This window comes from Loxodonta africana, chromosome 4 (assembly GCF_030014295.1).
Source record: "Loxodonta africana isolate mLoxAfr1 chromosome 4, mLoxAfr1.hap2, whole genome shotgun sequence".
Lineage (NCBI taxonomy): Eukaryota > Metazoa > Chordata > Mammalia > Proboscidea > Elephantidae > Loxodonta > Loxodonta africana.
The window spans coordinates 133,592,743-133,614,213 of NC_087345.1; the positions used below are offsets into that span (position 1 = coordinate 133,592,743).

Here is a 21,471-nt window from a genome sequence, read left to right on the forward strand (position 1 = left end):
GATCTTTGAGGACAATGAAGTGTGTGGAAATGAGGAAAGGTGAAAGAAACTTGGAGTGATTGCGTCTGTGGCAGAGATGAAGTGGGAAGAGTTTGGGGGGTTATTACCAAAGAGAATAGGATGAAAGTTTGGGGTCATAAGAAGGGAAGAAATTGAAAGGATGGAGACATATATATGAGGATGGGGTTTTGGGAAGACAGTAAAGAGTTTAAGGGGTGATTGGTGTTGGGAAAGGAATAGGGAATATAGGAATTTGGGGGTGCTTTTTTTTTTTTTTTTTTAAAGGAAAGCTGGAGAGAAGATCCCAGAGGAAATGTCAGTATGAAGAGGAAAGGGAAAGCACGAAGAGCCTTAAGAAGAGGTGAAAGAGGCAGAGGAGACTAGGGTTCTGAGTGGGACAAGAGGGTGGAAGACACAGGGCTAGCTGGATGCTGGGGTTAAGTGAACTGAGGGCTTGGGTTTGCAGGGCAAGGTAGATAGAATTGGGTGGAGGGATTTAAGGAAGATTGGAAAAATAAACAAGGCCTTTGGTGGCAATATGGAGGAAGGTAGGTCATTGATGGGGAAGACAAGAGAAGGGAGAGCATTTGAAGGAAATGATAGACACAGAGGGGACGTGTCCAGGTGTGGGTAAGGGATTCAACTTACAGGAGGACTGGGAGACCAGCCTCAGGCCCTTCTGTGTGGTGGCTTCTCTATTTTCATTCTCAAATCTGTTTGAAGTCACCACTGATTGTGCCTTGGGCCACAGGGAAGGGGTCAGTGGGGATTAGGCTTGGTATGGAGCCAAATCCCTAGGTGTCCTGGTTCCCTAACTCCATTCTAAGGTAGAGACAATCACCACTACAGACCAAAAGCTCATTCTAACGCGACTCTCATTCTCCCTCCACTGCTCTCCAGGCAGTCTCTGATGCTGTCAGTCTGCCAGCCATTCCCAGTCTTCAGCCATGAAGCCAGCACCCCACAAGCCGCCTTCTTCTGGGCTCCCTCCCTGGGCCCACACCAAGCAGCTCCATCTCCTAGGACAAAGGACACCAAGACACTGGGTGATTTTTGGCAGCTGAGATTGGGAAGGCCAGAGAAAGGGAGGGAGGGAGGCTGGGAAACAGGAAGAGCTGGAGCTGGAGTCTGGATCAGGAGTCCTCAGCTCTCCAGATTTGAGGTGAGGGTAGAGTTTTTGTGGGGTCAGGCCAGCCAGAGGCCCATGTTAGGCCCTGAACTGGCAGGATCCCCTGCCATCTGAGAGGGAAGGAGGTTGGCTCTGTAGAAACTCAGTAGATGTCGCCTCACATTTCCTTGGGCCAGGTTCAGCCAACAAATGTCTGGGAGGACCCAAAAGCTTACAGTACATGGATTCTAAAGCACTGGGGATGGAAACAAGAAGGCTTCCTTGGCCTAGGAATGAATCACCACTCTTAAGTCCCTCAAACTGGTTAGCAGTCACTTACCACTCCATGCCCACCTTCCTTATCCCTCCCCAGCCTCCCTAAGACAAAGCCAGCCTGTCTTCCTGGGCTCCCCAGGCTTCTTTCCTCAGTGTTCCAGGATAGCCCCACTCCTCCTGGCCACCCCCCTCAACTCTGTTCCAAGACTCCTCCTTCCCCCTCCCACTCCTCCGCACAGCATTTCCTCTGTACTTCTCAGTTCGGTCTCCCACTGGGCCCTGGCCCAGGCCCTTCCCATCTCCCTTCTAGGCTGAGATTTCTCTTGTTCTTTAACCACGAAGAGGTGGGCAAGGATGATGACAGATATATCTGAGCCCAAAAGGAAAACTGACTTAGGTGTAAAGTAGGAATGAGGGAGGTGGGGATAGGGAGAGGCAGCAGAGAAACTGGGGCCTACCCCCTCCAATTCCTCACCATGTGAGGGCCAGGCTCACAATTCAGCTTCAGGGAGCATTATACACACACCTCACCATCCCTCACCCCAGCTCTCCTTTCTGGCCCCAGCCCCCCACAACCCACTGGTCTCCAGGCAACGGCACAAAAGGAAAATGGAGAGAGGGGCCTGGGAGGCCCAGGCACAGCTAGCTGTAACCCAATCCAACCCAATACCTGAGGGGGGGGCAGGGAGCATGACTGTCAGAAGGCAACAGAGCAAGGAGGGAGGAAAGAAAGGACACTGGTTAGAAAATGTGGCTCAAACCAGAACCAGAGTAATCCTAGTAAGTCTGGTAGTTACTGAGGAAAGATGGAAGTCATGGACCTCAGAGACAACAGAGGCACAGAGAAAGTATGGTGAGCCCCAAGAGAGGCAGAAAGTCCTGCTAGGTAGAAATGAAAGAAAGATGAGATGCCCACACTGCAACGTGCACGGAGGAGTGGGGGCAAGAAGCTCTTTGAACTGAAAATGGCTGAGGTGTCAGGGACCCAGGAGGAGAGGGCAGAAATGGGCCCTGCCTATACAGAACTGAAATCCTTTTAGCCCTGGAGCTGTACAAGACAGCAGAGGGAGCCCAGGACCAGAACTTAGAGTGGGAGGCCCACAGAGAGTACCCTTGAAATTCTTCCCACCCCGACTACAGCAGTGTCCCGCACGGTGTCGTATAGAACATCGGCTCCCTCTAGTGGCCACAGCTCCCCATGGGCAGCCCCTACCTGCTAATATGTGCCTTCCCAATCCAAGGCACTGGGCTGCCCACCCCCTTCTCCCTCTGGGTGGTCCCTAGGCTGAGCATTCCAGTGCTGGGGCTCCACAGGAGCTTAGGAGTTACAGGGGATCTCTAGCCATATACTGGCACCCTATGCACAGTCTGACCCAGCCAGAGGGCCTGTCAAGCACTTCAAGTCCTGAACATTCAGGACTTAAGCTTCCTCAGGCCCTTCCCTACATGGTCTGGTACCAGTCTTCCCAGTTCCCCATCTTGCAGGAGGTGATGGCCACACAGTCCTGCTCCATCCCAGAACCAGCCAGGATTTTGTTTGGGAGAGGCTCAGTATGGGAGCTGGTCCAGTCCACAGCTTTATACCTTTGATACTTTCAGGGACTTCTGGATCCTGGCTATATCACTTGCTGAGTCAATTCTAACTCATGGGGATCCCATATGTGACAGTAGAACTGTGCTCCATAGAGTTTTCAGTGGCTGATTTTTCAGAAATAGATTGCCACGCCTTTCTTCTGAGGCGCCTCTGGGTAGACTCAAACCTCCAACTTTTCAGTTAGCAGATGAGTGAATTAACCATTTGTACCACCCAGGGACTCCAGACCCTAGGTTAAGAACCCCTAATGCACGTAGGTCTTGGGGCCAAGCTTGCCACTGAGAAGGCAGGGGCAACTTGGGTCCCAACTGGCTAGGGTGGACTAGGCAGTGCCATTACCTCAGCCATATTTGTTCAGTGTGTCTTCCTCTCTATGCCCTCCCCAGCTCTGCAGTACAGTTTAATCCACTTCCGGTCGTTCCATCTTCTCTCCCCTCAAATAGACTAGAGTAAGACTCTTCAGACACAATCATGCACTGTGATTCAGCCTTTAATGGTGGTGCTGTCAATGCCACAGAAGTGGTGGCAACTGTGGAACATGGCATGGGGGAGTGAGACGCTCTGCTGCAGCTGGAGGAAGAACAGGGAACCTAGGGCTGGGGAGAGATTGATAGGGGAAGCATTCCCCAGGCACACAGCCCACCCCTGGACCGACCAGTCTTCAGTTAAGGGTGCACTCACACAAAGTTAACTGATGGCAAGGCCTTTTTCTGTTTCCCTTCCCATTCCAGCAAGACCTCCAGCCCCAGGTCATCTTGGAATCCACAACCACATGAAATACAGACACATAGTTCCCTCAAATCAGGCCAGTTTTCAGCCCTAGAGGTATGAGGACAAAATTAATGGATAAATGGAAGATACATACATACATACACTGAAGCCTGACCAGGCATGACCCATACACCCAGCACTCACGTACACCTCAGCACTGTACACAGTTCATGACTCATATGCAACATGGAAAACTCGTGGAACAAGCACAAAGCTCAAGTGACACATGGCCCCACTCTAAACACCTCAACCCACCAGCCCTGATGCTCCCATCACAGACCCTGATCATTCTTCCATGAACCCCCTTGTAATCCTCATCCCCATTTCCAGGTTTTGAGGAAAGAGAATAGAAAGGAAGGAGAAGTGGAGAGTGTGGAAATCCAAAGAGCGGGGCCCAGAAAGGAGAGAGCAGAGAGAGCGCAAGGCTGGGCAAGCCAAGGAGCAGTTGAGGCAGGTTCATCAGGGAAGTTCTGGGCACCCTGGGGCTCAGGGTATCCAAGTGGGTGGAATATCACAGATCAAGACAGGAAGAAAGGGGTTCAAGGAGGATTGGGGAGGTTCCAAATCTCCAGGCAAGGAGAGGGATCACAGCACACTGGGATTGCGGAAGTTATGTCCAGCGAAGCGTGCCTCATCCCCTAGCTCTTCTTCGATTCTGAGGTTGAGGCAGGAAAGAAACTGTCAGGGAAGGAGGACCCTGCTCCTCCCTCCAGGAATCCCTCCACCCTCCAAGCCCCTTTACACCACTTGCTGCTTTGTCCAAGGCTTGCCCATGTGACCTCTAAGATCTGTCATTGGGGCCATGTGCAATAAATATATCCTGGATATCTACTGTTATCCAGGCCCTGGGCATTGGAGACGGAATGGTGAGCAAACAGGGCTTTTAACCCTCTCAGCCTATGGGATCCCATTCCCCAGGCTCTCTCACCTCATGAGCTGGTTGTACTTGGCCAGACGCTCAGAACGGCACGGGGCACCAGTCTTGATCTGAAACATCCCAAAAGATAGGCAGCTCAGTGGCAGCCCCTTCACCCCCTAAAAAGAAACTACACCCCCTCAAAATTCCCCTGACACCCTCAACCACCTGGAAGGAGAGACCCACCTGAACCTAGAACCCACCAATCTCACAAAAATCTCCCTTCCACTCTCCAGGCTGCCCCACTCACCTGGCCTGTGCACAACCCCACAACCAGGTCAGCGATGAACGTGTCCTCCGTCTCTCCTGAGCGATGACTCACCATGACCCCCCAGCCATTCTCCTGGGCCAGCTTGCACCTGCATCCATACACCTTCATTGATCACCCCAGCCCCTCTCACCAAGCATCCTCTTCCCAGCCCCAACATCGGTCTATGTTAAGAAACATCTAGAGGGAAACTGGGAGGGGAGCAGAGGATCAGGGGTGGAGGGAGCAGAATTGAGAGAACAGTGATGGTGATTTTAGGCTCCCTGCTCTCTTCAGCATCCCTGGGCAGGATTAGGCTGGGGGCACTTGCAAGAGGGGTCCAGTGGAATAGGAATCACTCACGCCTGGATGGCTTCAGTTACAGAGCCGATCTGGTTGACCTTGAGCAGCAGGCAGTTGCAGGCCTTTTCCTCCACTGCCCGCTCAATACGCTTTGGGTTGGTTACTGTCAGATCATCACCCACAATCTGGATCCCTACATTGGCTGTGAACTTGGACCAGGCAGCCCAATCATCCTGATCAAACGGATCTTCAATGGAGACCACTACAGGGGGAGCAGAGAGGGGGCTGTTGATCCTCCCTGGGTCTCTGTATCAGGTAGTAATCACCCCCTTCCCCTGCCCACTCTTTGATTCCTGGAAATGTAGACTTCCCCTGGCTAACTCAGCCTGCTTATCCTTGCCCCCACCCCAAAGCAAGCCTGCCCTATACCCTATATACTATACCCATTGCCATCGAGTCGATTCCAACTCATGGAGACTCCACAGGGCAAAGTAGAACTGCCCCATAGAGTTAAGCCTGCCCTAACTGATTCTAATCCTGATTCTTATTTCATGAGACTTTCTAAGAACAAAGGTTCAGGAGCTTCCTCACAAGCTATCTTTGCATTTTCCTATTCTGGCTGCTAGAAAGCCTTTTCTCATTACTAATCTAAATCCTTCATTCTGCACTCTACGTCCATCTTCTCCTGCTCTGTCTCCAGGAAGACGGGAGACCAGCTGCCTCCATCCTGGGGTAAGAGGCCTTGGCAGATGTGGAGAAGGTGACCCAGTCCATCCTTAGGTTTCTTTTCTATTCACACACCAGTTCCAGATCCCTTCAGCATCACAATTTAATCAATCAAAGATACTGAAGTGTGCTAGTTACATGCCCTGCTAAGTCCAGTCACCCTCTCACCATCTTAATTCCTTCCAGAACCCTCTCCACGATTTCTGTAGCCTCAGAGCCCATGACATTAATCAAGACTCAAAGCAGAGGAAACAGATCCATCACAAGTCCCTGCACATCTACGTTACATACAAAGCCTAGTCTCTGCAGGAGGCTTCTTGGCCCTATCCCTGGTTCTCAGGTTCTTCTTAGGACACCTCCACCTGGCACCTGAGTCAGCAGCCCTGACCCTCCCCTGCCCTCTCTCTCATAGCCCCTGCCCTCACCAGGATAGTCCCTGACAAAGTCCTGGTAGAGGGCCCCCAGCTGGTCCCCAGTGATGTATCGAGAAGGATCAGGGGGAGACTTGAAGTCCAAGTCATATTTGCCATCACGATAAAACTCTGAGGCAGCAACATCCATGCCAATGACGATCTTTTCCGTGTAGCCAGCCTTGTCGATTGCTTCCTTCACCAGCTCCAAGGCTAGGGGTGGAATACAGTGAGATTATAAGCAGAAGGGGTGGGCAAGGAAGTATGGAGACAAAAAGACAGAGCAGAGGTGAAAGACTGTTGCTGGGGGGAGTCTGGCTAAGGTCATTGGGGTTATCCCCAAGTCTAGGAGGACAGGCCATCTTCTAGGAAGGCAAAGAAAAGGGATTCTGCTAATAATGGTTTTGTTTTATTTTGAATAGCTATCATTTATCAAGGGCTATGTCAACTAGGAACTTTACATATAGAATCTCATTTAATCCTTACAATGAGGCTTTGTTGTTGTTAGCTGCCATCAAGTCACCCCTGACTCATGGGGACCCTATGCACAACAGAATAAAACACTACCCGGTTCTGTGCTATCCCCATGATCAGCTGCAGATTAGGCTGTTGTGATACACTGGGTTTTTATTGGCTAATTTTTGGAAATAGATCAGTAGACTTTTCCTCCTAGTCCGTCTTAGTCTGGAAGCTCTGCTGAAACCTGTTCAGCATCATAGCACCATGTAAGCCTACACTGACAGATGGGTGGTGACTGTGCGGGTGATGCACTGGCCAGGAATCAAACCACGGTCTTCACCTGGAAGGGGAGAATTCTACCACTGAACCACCACTGCCCCCAGGAGGTAGATATTATTTTTATCTTCTTTTTACAGATAAGAAAAAGGAAACAGAGAAGTAAGTAAAATCATCAGCCAGTAACTCTTCAAGCCAAGATTCAAATCCAGGCAATCTGGCTTTAGAATCTTAATCTTAACCACTACCTGTATTGCTTCTATTAAAACTAAGGATCCTAGAGGCATAAGAGGTTGCTGTAGGGATGGGGAGAGATTTAGGATGGGTTCCCTGCAGTTTGGTATATCTCATTACTGAGAACCTTATGAGTTAAAGCATGAATGGATCCCACAGGTCATCTATACCATCTCCCAGCATCCCCAGGGGCTCCAGGGAGAACTTAGAGATGCTAACAGATCTGGCTGGGCAGGCAAAAGACTGTCCTTCTAGGTCTGCATGTGAATTTGGCAGGCCTTCTGGTATCTATTCTAGGGGCTGGTACCTCTTAGAGTTTGTAGCTCTGGGTCGCAGGAGCTCAAGGACCCCCTACTCCTACTGGTAAGAACTTAGTGAAGAGTGTGGCCCTTCCTGATGTCCAGGATAGAGTAGAACTTAAGAGCTGGGAGTGTGGCTCCTGGTCTCACCTTCACTGTTCTCCAGGATATTGGGGGCAAAACCTCCTTCATCGCCTACATTGGTGGCATCCTTGCCATACTTGTCCTTGATGACCCCCTTGAGCGTGTGGTAGACCTCTGCCCCAAGTCGCATGGCGTCCCGAAAGCTCTCAGCACCCACTGGGAGGATCATGAACTCCTGCATGGCCAGCTTGTTCCCAGCATGGGAGCCACCATTGATCACGTTGAAGGCCTAGGGAGTCACAGGATGACAAAGAGTCAAAGAGCCCTCTCCTCTCTACCCTGGGAGTATTAACCCAAGATTCCATGGCTATTCCAACCCCAAATTTACCACAGCTTTTCAAATTCAAGAGCCTCATGCTCTATTCTTTCTCTTTAGGCAACCCAATTCACTTTCCTTCCATCATTTCCCACGGGCTTTCCCACTCACTCTCCCACCCACCCCTGGGATAGGTACAGATATGGTGCAGTGCTCACCGGCACAGGAAGGATGAGGTCTGAGTTCCCAGCCAGCTGAGCAATGTGGCGATATAGGGGCAATTCGCGCTCGGCTGCCCCCGCCTTACACACAGCCAGAGACACACCCAGGATGGCATTGGCCCCAAACTTGGCTGGGAGATTAAAGAGGAGGACACTGAACAGAAGAGGTCCTCTTCTCCTTCCAGCCCTTGCCTCCACCCATGATCCCCAAAAGGAGCTAAGAGAAGAGACCCCCCTCCCTCTCCTTCCCAACCCCTGCAATAGAGCCTTCCAGAGATCTGTGCATCTCATCCATTCTCCCCTGCAAATGGCAGGGGAGGAGGACGATGTGGGGAGGAGGTGGTGGGATAGGGCAGAGAGCTGACTTATTTTTAAACAGCCCCAAGAAGAGACCACAGACTACCTCACACCAGCTCCCTCCTCTTTACACTGCAAAGAAGCTCTTCCTTCTATCTAACATCACTGTCTCCCACTGAAGTTAAGCCCGTCTTCTCTTGCTTTGGCTTTGGGAGGAGGATGGAAAAAGGACTAGTCCTTTGGCAGCCCTTCCTGAGGAAGTCCCCACAGTGCTGGCCCCTCCAGTTCTCTGTCTGCTCTTCATGTGCCTACCCATTTTTTCCCAGCCCTGCTTACATTTGTTCTCAGTCCCATCCAGCTCCAGCATCAGGTTGTCCAGTTTCTCCTGTTCCACCACAGAGAGGCCCTGTGGGCAGAACCCCCATCACTCAGGGCCAAGATGGAGGCTGGGCCCTAGAGCAGGGGTCTCCCATTTGCACACAGGCTCATATTCAGCCAGGGTCCAACCAGATCCCTGTGACAGGGCCTATCTGGGTTAAAGGACCTGAGTCCCTCATGGGAGCAGAGGTCAGTAAGGGGTCTCCTCCCTACCCTTCCCACTGTAACCATGATTCTTAAAGGTAGGCCTTTATCCTCCCCTTCCTCCCTCTCTCATCCAGGGTTCCTTCCTGGCCCCTGGTCCTGCCATCCCCAGCAAAGAGTGGGCCTCACTGAGCTGATGAGGGCTGGGGCAATGGTGGTGTTGATATGGTCCACTGCCTTCAGGACACCTGGAGAGAGGCAGAGAAGTGGGGATGGGTCAGGCTAGAAGGGGCCAGAGGGAGAAGGAGAAAAGAGGGGGGAGGGCATGGTAGAAGATGGTTCCGGGACTGGTGTGAGGGCTGAGGGGTGGGAAGGTCTGGAAAGGAGAAAGAGCCTCACCTTTGCCTAAGTAACGCTGTTTGTCACCATCCCTCAGCTCTAGGGCCTCGTAGATGCCAGTGGAGGCTCCACTGGGCACTGCAGCCCGGAAAAGACCTGGAAGAGGAATATGGAATGAGGAGGAAAGGAAGAGAAGGACACTACTGGGCCAGGGATTACTTTTACCTTCCAGCCCTGAACTCCTGCCTGCCAAATTCAGCCTTTCAGCCCTCTCCTCACACTGTTCCCCTGACACACACACACAGCCTGATGCACAAGCAGTGACCTCATCTGCCCATCTGATGCCCCGCATGCACAAGTAGGAACCCACAGGAATGAAGCTGTGCCAACCAAGTAACACCCATATGCACGTGCCCATTAACCCATTGCTGTCGAGTCAATTCAGACTCACAGTGACCCTATAGGACAGGGTAGAACTGCCCCATAGAGTTTCCAAGAAGCGTCTGGTGGATTCAAACTGCTAACCATTTGGTTAGCAGCCATAGCACTTAACCCCTACACCACCAGGGTTTCTTATGCACACACACAAGTGTAAAATGCAGACACCCAGAGGAGAAGCACGTCTCACACTAGAACACAGAGACCTGCCTATTCTGCCTCCCCTGCACAAGGAGGATCCACCCCCCACAACCCAGCCTGTGAGCTTGGCCCAGCACCCCATCCCTACTGGGTACTAAGGAAAGCCTCCCATCCCAGGCCAATGCAGATCCAGAATGGGGACAGAGAAGTGGGGGCTGCGGGAAAGCCCATGCCCTACCCATTACCTTTGGCAGTGTAGAGATCCACCTCCACCGTGGGATTCCCACGGGAGTCCAGGATCTCCCGGGCCCAGATCTTCTCTATCGACATGATGCCTGGGATCTCCTTGGGTGGAAGGGAAGGAAGAATGGTAAGAGGCTTAGAGGGGTGGCGCCTGAGATCAGTGGGAGGGGCCAGAGGCAGGGAGGGTTGGGAAAGAGGTTACTGCAGTGGGGGGAGGGGTATAGGGTGGGGAGGAGCTGACTGCAGTCTTTGCCTGAAGAAGGGACCTCCCTCCCCCCCCCCATGGGGCGGTGAGAAGGTCAATGCGGTGAGGAGGGGGAGGTCACTGCAGTGGGGGGTAGGGTAAAATCAAAAGCCTAGATGGAAGGACCCTCCCCCCAACCCCCCCACAGCAGTGAAGAGAAGGGGGGCGGTGGTTCCCTCGCCCCCTCAGCAGATTCAACAGCCGGCTGCTGGGGTTCCCCCAGATCTTCTCAGTGAAATGGCTGCCGGGCTTATATTTCTCCTTGGAGCCAGAAAGAGGAGGGGCTGTCTCCTGGAATGAGAGCCCCCCATCCCACCACCACTAAACGCCCCAGCCTGTCCGGACTCGGCCCACACTCCAAGGTCCCAATCTCTCCCCCAAACGTGCGTCCCTCGTCTTCGGAGAGGAGTCTGGGGTGAGGGTCCTGGGGAAGGCCCTCCGGTCCCTGGGGTTGCAGCGGGGAGGGAGGAGGATGAGGAATCCAGTGAGAAAGTCAAGGCTTCTTCTCCCCCATTCCCAGACAAATCCTCCCTCCTCGCACCCATCCCGCGTGCAGCTGGGAGAAGGAAATGGAAAAGCAAGGAGAGGGGCGGCTTGGGAGGAGGCGAGGGGGAGTCTAGAAGTCTGGGGTGGAGAGGAAGGGTGAGGAAAGGCATTCCACCAAATACAAAGGCAAGGTTATGTGCCAGGATAAAAGCGCACAGCAAGGGAAGACCCCGAACTTAAACAAATCGACAAAACTGGGGGCCACAAGGGCACGCGGAGAGGGGCAGGCAAGGGTAAGAAAGGCGCAATAAAGAAAGAACAGGTGTGGAGAGGGCAGGCACCTAAGCGAGGAGGGGGCGACAGCCAGAAACCGAGAGGAAGAGTCCAGGAAGGCCGGGGAAGGAGGCTGCCGGGCGAGGCGCGGTGACCCAGCAGGTGCGCAGCGCGGCGGCCCAGAGATGCGCGAAGGCCAGGAGCGGGGGCGGGAGGCGCGGCAGCAAGGGGAGAGAGGGAGCCGGGGGGCGCCGGCCGGCCTGGGCTTCACCTCGGGGCTGCAGAGTCTGCCGGTGACGACGGCGGTGGCGGCGCAGAGAGAACAGTAGTGGCGGCGGCAGTGGCGGCTGCGACTCCCGAGCGGCGGGCGGGGGGCAGACGGGGGGAGGCGCCAATAGGACCGAGCGGGCGCATGTGACCCGGAGCCCCCGATGAGTCAGGAGCCGCTGGCGGAGGCGCACGTAGGAGCGCGGATGGGGGACCGGTGGGGTGGGGGGGAGGGTTCCAGCAGAGGGATGGGGAAGGGGCTGGGAGGTATCAGAGACCTGGCCACCCAAGCCTGTGCCCGCGTTTATACACCCACACTCCGACCTACTCGAAAGTAACAGATATAGCCTCACCCCATTAATCCCGGAATCGAAGCCCACACTGCCAGTGAAGCCCATGACAGACTTAGTGTCCCACAAACCAGGTCAGACACAATAGTGTCAAAATGTCTCTTTATTCAAAAACTGAACTGTTCCTAAACACCCCAGCCCGCCTCCATCTCCTGAGTTCTCCTCAGCCAACTCGACAAGTTCTGATGGGCTTATACAGTCATTCCAAGCCTGGCTCCCACCCAGACTCCTTAAGGGCTGCCCCCTGCCTGAGGGTGAGTGCAGAGCTCAGGCCCACCAGCACCCCACACTATCCAGCCTCCTGGCCCAGAGCCTGGGAGGCAGGCTCTGATGAATTCCCAGCTCAGAGACAGAAGCAAGTGTCCTCCATCCTTGATGAGGGATGTGAAGGTGGTGGTCCCCGCTGGGAGTCATGCCAGGTCTTGGGGCCAGTGCCTTTATCTCCTGGAGGAAGAGGACAGAAGTAAAGCCTCTGGACCCTCCTGCCTCCCAGTCTCTGCCTCTGCCCCCATCCAATGCCCAGCTGCCACACCTCCCTGGGATCATCTCAGTTTCTTTCTGCCTCACCCTCCCCTCCTTTCTTCCTCCCCACCCCTACCCCTGTGTCCTATCTCAGTTCTTTTCAGCTTCAGATTTTTAGTGCAGGATCCTTCTCTCCCGGCCTTCTCTCCTAGGCACAGCTGTGTTTCTCATACACCACCACCAACCTACCCCCTTGGGCCTGGGTCTGTCCTGTCCTAGCTGATCTTCATTTTATATTAGGTGTGACTGCCTACCCAACCCCCAACTCCTCTGCTGCTACCCCATTTCTTTTCACTTATTCTTACAGCCTCCTGATGTGTCTCCTAAGCTTTTTCTCAGCTCCTCCCAGGCCCTTCAGGTCTTTTCCCCTCAACCTGAGATGCCCCCTAACTCCTGACCCTGGTCTCTCCAAGGGTCCTCCTTGCATCATCCCTTCCCTTACTGCTCCTCACCTACCTTTTCCTGCAGCAACTTCTCTTCCCCTATCTACCCACTCTTGGCCTCCTCTTCCTGCCTCTCTGCTGGCTTCTTTACCATCCTCGGAGGCTAGAACTGCTGCTGGTTTGTTGACTGGTCCAGGTCTTCCTCGTGATCAGGCTCAGCCTGATGCTCCTGGTCCTCCTTCAACCTCTGACGGATCTCATCAGCCTCAGCCCGCTCCTCCTCCTCATAGAAGTCCTTGTCCAGCCGTTCAAGGTGTGCCATCTGCACCAGGGCCTCCTGGCGGTAGTCACTCTCATCTGTGCATGGGTTTTCCAGCAGCACCAGGGCCCGCAGCTTGGGCAGGTCCCGAAGCTTGGCCAGCTCCCCCAGGTCGGTCACCATATTGCCCCTGCCGGTAGACTCAGGAGGGGTTCATCTAGGTATAATGGGCTTTGGGGGCCAACCTACCAGGAATGGGGCCTCTGGGGGACTCTCACACTGGGCTCTTGTTTCCCTAGAAACACTGCCCCTGTGGATTGGCAGTGTTGCCGCAGAGGTGTCACACAACCCCATTCCTGCCCTTCAGGGAATCCCTAAGTGCTAAATTACATCCTGTAATGTGCTGTCTTTATCCTTTTGGACCAGCAAAGCTGGGCCATAACTCTATCCTATAGTTGCAGAAGAGGGAGGAAATCTCCCTGGCAAGGACAGACTTTGTCTGTGTCAATCACACTTAATCAGAGGTTAGAAGTTAGGAACTAGACCAATGGAGAAGGAACTGGGATCTAAGCATAGGCTCAGGGTGGTAGGTGCCACGTTGATGCTCCTCACAAGAAGGGACTTAGAGCTACGGATGGGTTGGGGCTTCTTAGCCTGAAGAACCAGCTTCATCTCCTAATATGCCTCATTATACAATATCAAAAAACCAAACCCACTGCCATCAAGTCAATTCCAGCTCACAGCCACCGTATAGGACAGAGCAGAACTGCCCCATGGGGTTTCCAAGAAGTGGCTGGTGAATTCAAACTGTCGGCCTTTTGGTTAGCAGACAAACACTTTACTGTGCCACCAGGGCCTCTAAATTATACAAGTCTGTGTTTATTTTTATGTTCTCGTCATCAAGCCTTTATGAAATCATGTCTTCTAAATGTTCCAACCTCATCCCAATGGGGTGCTGAGTCTCACACAGTGTGTCTCATTGGGAGTGCTACAGGCATTTTGTGCTGGGCTGTCCAGTGCAGTGCAGATGTTTAGCATCTCTGGCCCCAGAGACACCTCCCAGTCATTGATACAACCCAAACACCTCCCCCCACCCCCCCACACACATTTACTTCCAAACATCCCCAGTCAGCAGCCACTGAAGAAGAGTGTGTTATCCCTGTCTAGGTGGTTAACAAAAGAACAAACAGCACCACTACCACCAGAGCAATGTGATTGAGCTAATTAGCAAAGATTGTCCTCGGGTTAGGGACAGGAGTTGGGGCTTCAAAGGGCAGCCATCTCTCTCCACCCTGAAGATTTGGTCTTGTTCACTACGGAAAGAGGCAGTTTCCTTACATCTTTGCTTAAAGAAACACATATAATATTCTCCATCAGAAAAAAGTTGCTGAAAGAAAATTCCCTCTGGTCCCTAGTACCTTTCTACCTGGAGATTTTCTTTGAAACACTCTTCTCTCCTCAAATCTAAGCGCACATCTTGAGTTTTATATCAGTAAGGGGGCCATCCCTTACAGGTGGGGCTCAGGGGAAGAGAGGCAGGAAATGGAAAGGGGAATTGAGGCCTAGGAGATAGAGGACAAAGGAAACTCATACAGGGTGGTTGTTGTTAAAAAAAAAAAAAAAGAGATAGAGGACAAAGGAAACTCATACAGGGTGGTTGTTGTTAGGTGATGTTTTTTACTCATAGTGACCCCATGTGACAGAGTAGAACTGCCCCATAGAGTTTCCTAGGCTGTCATCTTTACAGAAGCGATTGCCAGGTCTCCCACCGTACCTCTGTGTGGGTTCAAACCACCAACCTTTTGGTTAGCAGCCAAGCACTTTACCATTCATTGTAGACAGAGCTAGGAAAAGAGAGTTGCAGCCAGACTATAAACCCGTAAGAACGGGGATTGTCTCTGATTCCTTTAGATATTCCCAAAACATAGCACAAGGCCTGGCACACAGCACATTCTCAATAATTTTGGATTGAATGAATAAGGATTCTGGGGTCCCAGGCTATAATGGTCTTAGTTTGACAATTAGGACTGACTACTGGAAAAAAAAAAAAAAAAAAACTTTTTTTTTTTTTTTTTTTTTACTGAAGTAAAGAAACAGGGAGTGAGGGTCAGGATGGGTGATGAGGTGAGGATCTGGGAGTGGTAGCTTTAGGGGGTCACAACCAGAGAAGAACTGAGGGTCAAAAGCTGCTCCTGGTCAGGGGTAGGAGCAAGGCGGGGCTTGGAGGGGGTACATACCTTAAGTTGAGGTATTGCAGTGATTTCATTTCCCCAGAAAAGCCACTCAGAGTCTCAATCTGGTTGTCTCGAAGATGCAAGGTGGTGAGATTGCTTAGGTTCTCCAAGCCTTCCACCTTCTTCAGCATGTTCTGGGCCTAGACTCCAAGACACAGTAGATGGATTGGGAGAGAGAGTTGGAGTAAGAAGGAAGCAAAGAAAGAGGTGAAGCAAAAGAGGAAATCCAGGAGGTCGAGAGGGAGGGATGGAGGAGGTGGATGAAGGGTTTAGAGATCTGTGAAGAGTAAAGAGTCCAGGAGAAGCTGCCATCCCCAGAGAAAGGCCAGCAGTAACCCCTGCTATGCACTACCAAGGCCACCTCTGATGAGGAGATGCTTCAACCCACCCCCAGGCTCAGGAGCCCCCACTCCTCTCCCGAGGAGAAATGGCTTTAGCACCCTCCTGGAATGAAGATGCTCAAGAGTCTAAAAGACTAAACATTTAAGTGGCCCTTTTAGCCTGATGTCTATACCTCAGTTATGGCACATTATGCTGCTACTTGTATCAAAGCAAATTATCTCTGTATTATCCGTGCATTATGTATCATCAATGTGCTAGGTGGTAAGCACTTTGTCTATTTTAACTTTGTATCTCAGCAGCATCTGGCACAAAGGAAGAGGCCAATAAGTGATACCAGCTACCATTATGATGAGGAAGTTAGCGGCTGAGCCTACTAGAAACCAGGCAGCCTGACCACCAGGACAGTGCCCTCTTCCCTGCCCCACCCTCTGACCCAGCAAGCTACCAGGAAGAGGTTCTTCAGTTTAGGGAGGTTAATCCCTAGGGTGCTGTCCAGCTGGTTCCCCCGAAGCTCCAGTGTGTGCAGGCTGTTCAGCTTTTGGGGGTCCAGACCTGTCACCATGCGGATACGATTCCCTGAGGAGGAGGTAGGTCAAAAGTTCAAATGGCCGCTCCAGGTGTCTAGCATTACAGCCTGATTTTCTGGGAGCTCTGTATCATCCTTTCACTCTAATGCTGGGTGGACAGTGAAGAGGGTCACCTCCAGATATAACAACTTGGGGCCATGGAGCAAGTAGCTTGGTATTCCATGGGCCTGAGGGACATGTCCACACCAGTCTTTGAGGGGTGAATGAAAAGTGCCCAGCAATCCACTTTGCTAACTTCCTCTCCTCCTTCAAGTCTTTGCTCAAATGTCATCATCTCCATGCTTCCTGTCCTAATCAACCTGTTTGAAATTGTCACCTGTGCCCCCACACCCTTTACCCTCATCTATTTTTATAGTATTTATCTTCTTTTAACATACCATATTAATTTACTTAGTATTTATTATTTTCATTGCAAATTGTCTCCCTCAACTAAACTAGAATGTAGGCTACGTGAGAATAGGAATTTTTTTTTTTTTTTTTTGGTTCACTTTTTTTGGTCGCTGCTATATCCCCAGCACACAAAGCTGTCATAATGAATGTTATAATAGTGTTTAAATGAGTACAGGTGCACAGCCAAGGACCACACTGCTCGCATCTGTTGGCCCCAAGTTAGAAGGTAAGAATCTTGTGCAGCCATTCTTAAGGGCCCACCTTTGAGGTCCAGGCTGCCCAGGCGAGGATGAGAGATGCCCTCAGTATCAGTGATCTGGTTATAAGCAAAACTGGCAATCTGCAGGTAGGGCAGTTCATCCAGCTGAGCACTCCGCAGCCGGTTGCCATCAGCCTTGAGCCACAGCAGGTGGGTGAGGTAATTGAGTGGAGACAAGTCTGTCAGGTGGTTCTCAGAAACATCCACATAGCGCAGATGGATGTAGGAGCGCAGCAAGGAGATGTCTGTCAGATCCCTAGAAGTGGCAGAGGGAAGGGCCAGGGTTAGGGCCAAATTCAGCAAGGAATGGGTAGAGGTGCTGAAGCAAAGGTTATATGGAAATGACTTATAAAGGGGAGAAGAATGGGGAATAGGTTGCAGGGGTGAGGCAAAGGAAGAGAAGGTTGGTGTCAATGAAAGGCAGAGAACTGACACTTTGAAGGACAAATGAGGGAGTCCAGCAGGAATTCTGCCCCCCTCCCCATACTCTCTGTCTCCAATTCCCCAGAACAGCTGTGACACAGGGAGTCTCAGAGCTTCTGAAAAAGAAATTCTATCCTTCCTCATGGGGCCAGGATAAGAGAGATCCAAACTCTCAACCAAAAAAATAAAAATAAAAACAAGGAATGAGGGTGGGAAAGGAGATGGGGCCCTACAATTCTCACAATCCTCATCTGGTCCCCCACAAACGCACCTGTCTTTGACCTCCAGCTTGACATAAGCATGAGCCAGTCCATTGCCAGTCTTACAGAGCAAAGAAAGCCCTTCCTTCATCAAGTCCTCTGTGAGGGCATTGGGCATCCACTGCAGGAGATAGTGAGTCAGGCATCCCTTTCCTGCACAGTGCTATCCCTTCACCCTAGGTCTCCTCTGATTCCAAGCTCTCACATCCTCAGTGAAGTCTTCCCCCTCTTTCCTGTAGTCCTCTCCCTCCTCTGTCTCCTTCTCATCCTCTTCTTTTTCAAGATCATCCTGGTCTGGCTCAAAGTCTTCCAGATCATCTTCATCTGACATCTTTTTTCCTGGCTGAAGGCTCTGGGGTCAGATCGGGTTCAGTCCTCGCTCTGAGAAACAAGGTCTCCTCAGTTTCTGCCACCCCTCAGCTCCCTCACCTCCAGTGGCCAGCTCCCCTCTCACCACTCCACCAACCCTGACCTCTTCGTAACTGTGCTTCTGTCCTCTTTCATCGCTGTAACCAACCCATTTTAATTTTGACTCCCAACCGCCACTTCATACTTGCCACTAAGGATCATTCTCCCTTCAGGATGCCTTGTCCCCCAAGACCTTTCTTGCCATTCACAGTGACTCCAATTCTCCTCCAGCAGCCCAACCTCCCCGCTTCCTGGACTCCCCTCTCCTGTTCTCCCCACCTCGTTCTTCTCCAATCTCCTCCCTACTGATCTCTCCTACTTCACCCTCCTCTCCTCTCTCCCAACCTTGCCCTCTGCCCCACTCATTTCTTCTAACTCTCCGCCCCCCTCCCCATCCAGCCCCATTTCCCTGTGCCCTACGGGCCGCCCGCCTGATGCGCACAATCCCCCTTCGCAAAGGGGCCCAGACCCTGGTTCTGCTCAACTAGAAGCGGTTCTGGAGAGGGCCTCAGCCCCGAGAAAGAAGGCCTGTTTTGGAAGAGAGGCAAGGGGAAGGCGGGATTGTGTGCTGCGCTATAGCAACCGGGCAGGGGGCGGGGGACTTTGTTGCTGCAGCTAGCAACCGTTGAGCGACAAGCCGCAACTAACTGAAAGGAAAATCCGCCTCTGAGGGGGTGGACCAGTAGTTGCCTGGTTACAAGGCCAAGTTCCTCATCCTAGGAACCCGGATGTGGCGCAGCCGGGCGTCAGGGCATTAATTGGCCGAGTGCAAAGAACAGTGGGCAGGACTTAGAGCAAGGCCAAGGAAATGGGCGTGAGGCGGGCCTCGGTATTACGTCATCCTAGTCGTTAAAGGGACCAGACATCCTCAGTGCAAAAGTATTGTAAAGTTGGAAGAAACTCATCCCCTGAAGCAAAGTGGGTGAGGAGGGGAGAGGAGCACGAAATACCAAGGTAAATGGTCTCATTCCCTGCAGATAGGTCCTCCTCCTTTAAGAGACCTTTGGAAGGTGGCTTTGTGAAGTAGAAGGAGCCCAAGCCCAGGTATCTAAAGACCTGGGTTGGAGTCTTTGCACCTCTGCAGTTTATTAGGAATTTACCTAAGACTCCAGTTTCTTCATCTGTAAAATAGGCTTAGCTATAAAAAAAAAAAAAGATTTTTTTTCATACCAACTGACAGGGATCGATTATTAGTCTAATGTGTGCTTAAGCACTCTGTAGACTGCATTTCACTTCTCCCCATATCCTGGACTGGTTTGATGCAAACATTTTCGGGAATCGGAAGAGAGAAAAACCCGACATCTGCCCACTAAAATATTCCTTAGCCAACGTGGTTATATAAATAACCAATCAACAAGAACTGATAGACTCACACTCAGGCACTCAGGCCTGTGCAATGTATTGAAGAAAATAAAAGAGAGGTACCTTGAGATGCAACAAACAGCTATGGAAAATTTGTGCCAGGCATTGTGTGAAATGCCTTTAAAAGTGGTATTTAATCTCAACAACAGTCCTGTGAGATAGACATCTTAAAGAGGAAGAAACTGAAGCTTAGGGAGATTAATATTTATGGCACAATTCCTGCCAGAGGTAGGGGGACTATACCAATCTTGCTGTGAAATTTAATGTAAGTAAAACTATTAGACAACAAAATAAGATACAGTGTGATTAATCATTGAATTGTGCGTTGCAGACTTTGTATGTCATGCAAAATGATCTGGTGGAAGATGTGGTAGGCTGGAAATCAAAAAACATTACTTTCTGCCCTGTCCAGCTTGAGGAATAGGGTTAATAGACAAATATGTTCACATGGTGTTATGGAACGAGCAGGAGCTTTAGAGTTAGAGAAAGCAAAAAACCAAATCTATAGCCCTTGAGTCAATTCCGACTCATAGAGACCCTTTAGGACAAAGTAGAATTGCCCCCGTAGGGTTTCCAAGGCTGTAATCTTTATGGAAACAGACTGCCACATCTTTTTCCCTTGGAGTGGCTGGTAGGCTCAAACTATAAATCTTATGGTTAGCAGCACTTAACCACTGTGCCACCAGGGCTCCTTAGATTTAGGGAAACCAGGTTAAAAACACATCTCTAGAGGTGGGGGCAAAATGGTGGAGTAGTCAGATGCTTCCAGTGAACCCTCTTACAACAAAGACCCAAAAAACCAAGTGAAACGATTATATATGTGACAAGCTAGGAGCCCCGAACATCAAAGGCAAAGTTAGAAAACAGATCGAGCAGCAGGGGGCAGGGAGGAGAGACAGTTCAGAAGCTGAGAGGAGTTGCCGGACCTGAATCACCCAGAACCCTCAGGCTGTGGTGGGCTGGTGGCAGGGTTCAGCCACAGTTTACTCAGGGAGAAACAGCCAGCCACACAGCCTACTCGCACCTCCGGAACCAGAGAAGAACAGTGCCCTTAGCAAAAGCTAAGTACTTGTGTGTATTCTACCATGCCCCCAGCCCCCATTCCGGCTTAGGGCCTGTTGATTTCCCTAGGCCTGAGATAGGCCCTGTGGAGCACCTACAGCCATCCTCCCGGCCTTGGAGAAGGAATAATTTGCAATTGGGGGAAAAGATAATCCACTTGCTCCACTAACCTAGGGAGCTCAGAACAGGAGCAGCTCCTGTCCAGGCATAAATGATCCATGGACTTTGAGTACATTTCACCCCTGCATGGACCTGTGTGGGCCTATTTCAGGAGAATAGGCCCTTGTTGGCAGACTACAACTGTTTCAGCTGTGCAGTGGAAAGGTGGATATTTGGTGTTTGACACTGCTTTGCCTATTAAACAGGGTCCTCACCTACCCACATCAGGGGCCTAAGCACTAGTGGCTCCACTCAGGTCACCCAGCTACCTGTGACAGGGGTCCAAGGAAACTGGTACCTCCCAGACCTTACAACTAAAAGCATCGACTACCCATGGTCCACCTGTGTGTTCTAGGGAACAGGGACGCACTTTCTACACAGACATTCAGGGGATGCTTCTCAGCCCCCTGCCTTCTTCAGTGTGTGACCCCCTGCTGCAACCAGATACCGGTACCTACACCAATCACCCCTGCCACTCTAAGACTGTAGGACAGAGCCTGTACCACACACTTGATGACCAACTACCTCAACACCTAAGCTGAATTCATACAAGAAAAGCGAGTGGAATCCTAGGCTCAAATACCTGATAACAGCTCTAACCATCTGGTGACAGGACGTTAGGGCTTCAAAGATGAAAATAATCAAGTTAGCTCACTCAAGCAACCTACTAGGACGTATCAAAACAAAATAAAGCAAGAAGCTATGACACAGTAAGCAAACATAAAACAGTACAATAACTTATAGATGGCTCGGAGACAACAGTCAATATCAAATCACATAAAGAAGCAGACCACGATCACTTCAACAAGCTCTCAAAACGAAGAATCAAGGGATCTTCTGGATGAAGGTGCATTCTTGGAATTACCGGATGCAGAATGCAAAAGATTAATATACAGAACGCTTGAAGACGTCAGGAACGAGATCAGGAAGGAGATCAGGCAATACACAGAACAAGCCAAGGAACACACCAGTAACACAGTT

The 21,471-nt window shown here is 51.3% G+C and overlaps 2 protein-coding genes across 6 annotated transcripts; both read right to left on the minus strand.

Annotated features, from left to right (window-relative positions):
* Positions 1-4,215: 4,215 nt before the first annotated feature.
* ENO2 (enolase 2) lies at positions 4,216-11,575 on the minus strand. Of its 2 annotated transcripts, XM_003410657.4 has the most exons (12): positions 11,495-11,575; positions 10,223-10,322; positions 9,459-9,554; positions 9,249-9,307; positions 8,874-8,943; positions 8,238-8,371; positions 7,770-7,992; positions 6,367-6,564; positions 5,276-5,477; positions 4,916-5,024; positions 4,678-4,736; positions 4,216-4,404 (listed from the first exon to the last, which is right to left on the minus strand). In XM_003410657.4, exons 2-12 carry the CDS (start codon positions 10,305-10,307, stop codon positions 4,335-4,337), a joined length of 1,305 nt encoding a protein of 434 aa, XP_003410705.2. In that variant the 5' UTR covers positions 10,308-10,322; positions 11,495-11,575; the 3' UTR covers positions 4,216-4,334. The 2 variants fall into 2 exon arrangements, with proteins under 2 accessions (XP_003410705.2, XP_064140752.1); XM_064284682.1 differs by lacking the exons at positions 10,223-10,322; positions 11,495-11,575 and having other exon boundaries at positions 9,459-10,200.
* A 350-nt stretch (positions 11,576-11,925) lies between these two features.
* Positions 11,926-18,930, minus strand: LRRC23 (leucine rich repeat containing 23). 4 transcript variants are annotated; one of them, XM_064284684.1, is made up of 8 exons: positions 18,328-18,930; positions 17,705-17,880; positions 17,511-17,620; positions 16,819-17,072; positions 16,026-16,156; positions 15,242-15,378; positions 12,897-13,194; positions 11,926-12,284 (listed from the first exon to the last, which is right to left on the minus strand). In XM_064284684.1, exons 2-7 carry the CDS (start codon positions 17,828-17,830, stop codon positions 12,909-12,911), a joined length of 1,044 nt encoding a protein of 347 aa, XP_064140754.1. In that variant the 5' UTR covers positions 17,831-17,880; positions 18,328-18,930; the 3' UTR covers positions 11,926-12,284; positions 12,897-12,908. The 4 variants fall into 4 exon arrangements, 3 of the variants coding, with proteins under 3 accessions (XP_064140754.1, XP_010589149.2, XP_010589147.2); XM_010590847.3 differs by having other exon boundaries at positions 18,393-18,929; XM_010590845.3 differs by having other exon boundaries at positions 18,377-18,929.
* Positions 18,931-21,471: the final 2,541 nt, after the last annotated feature.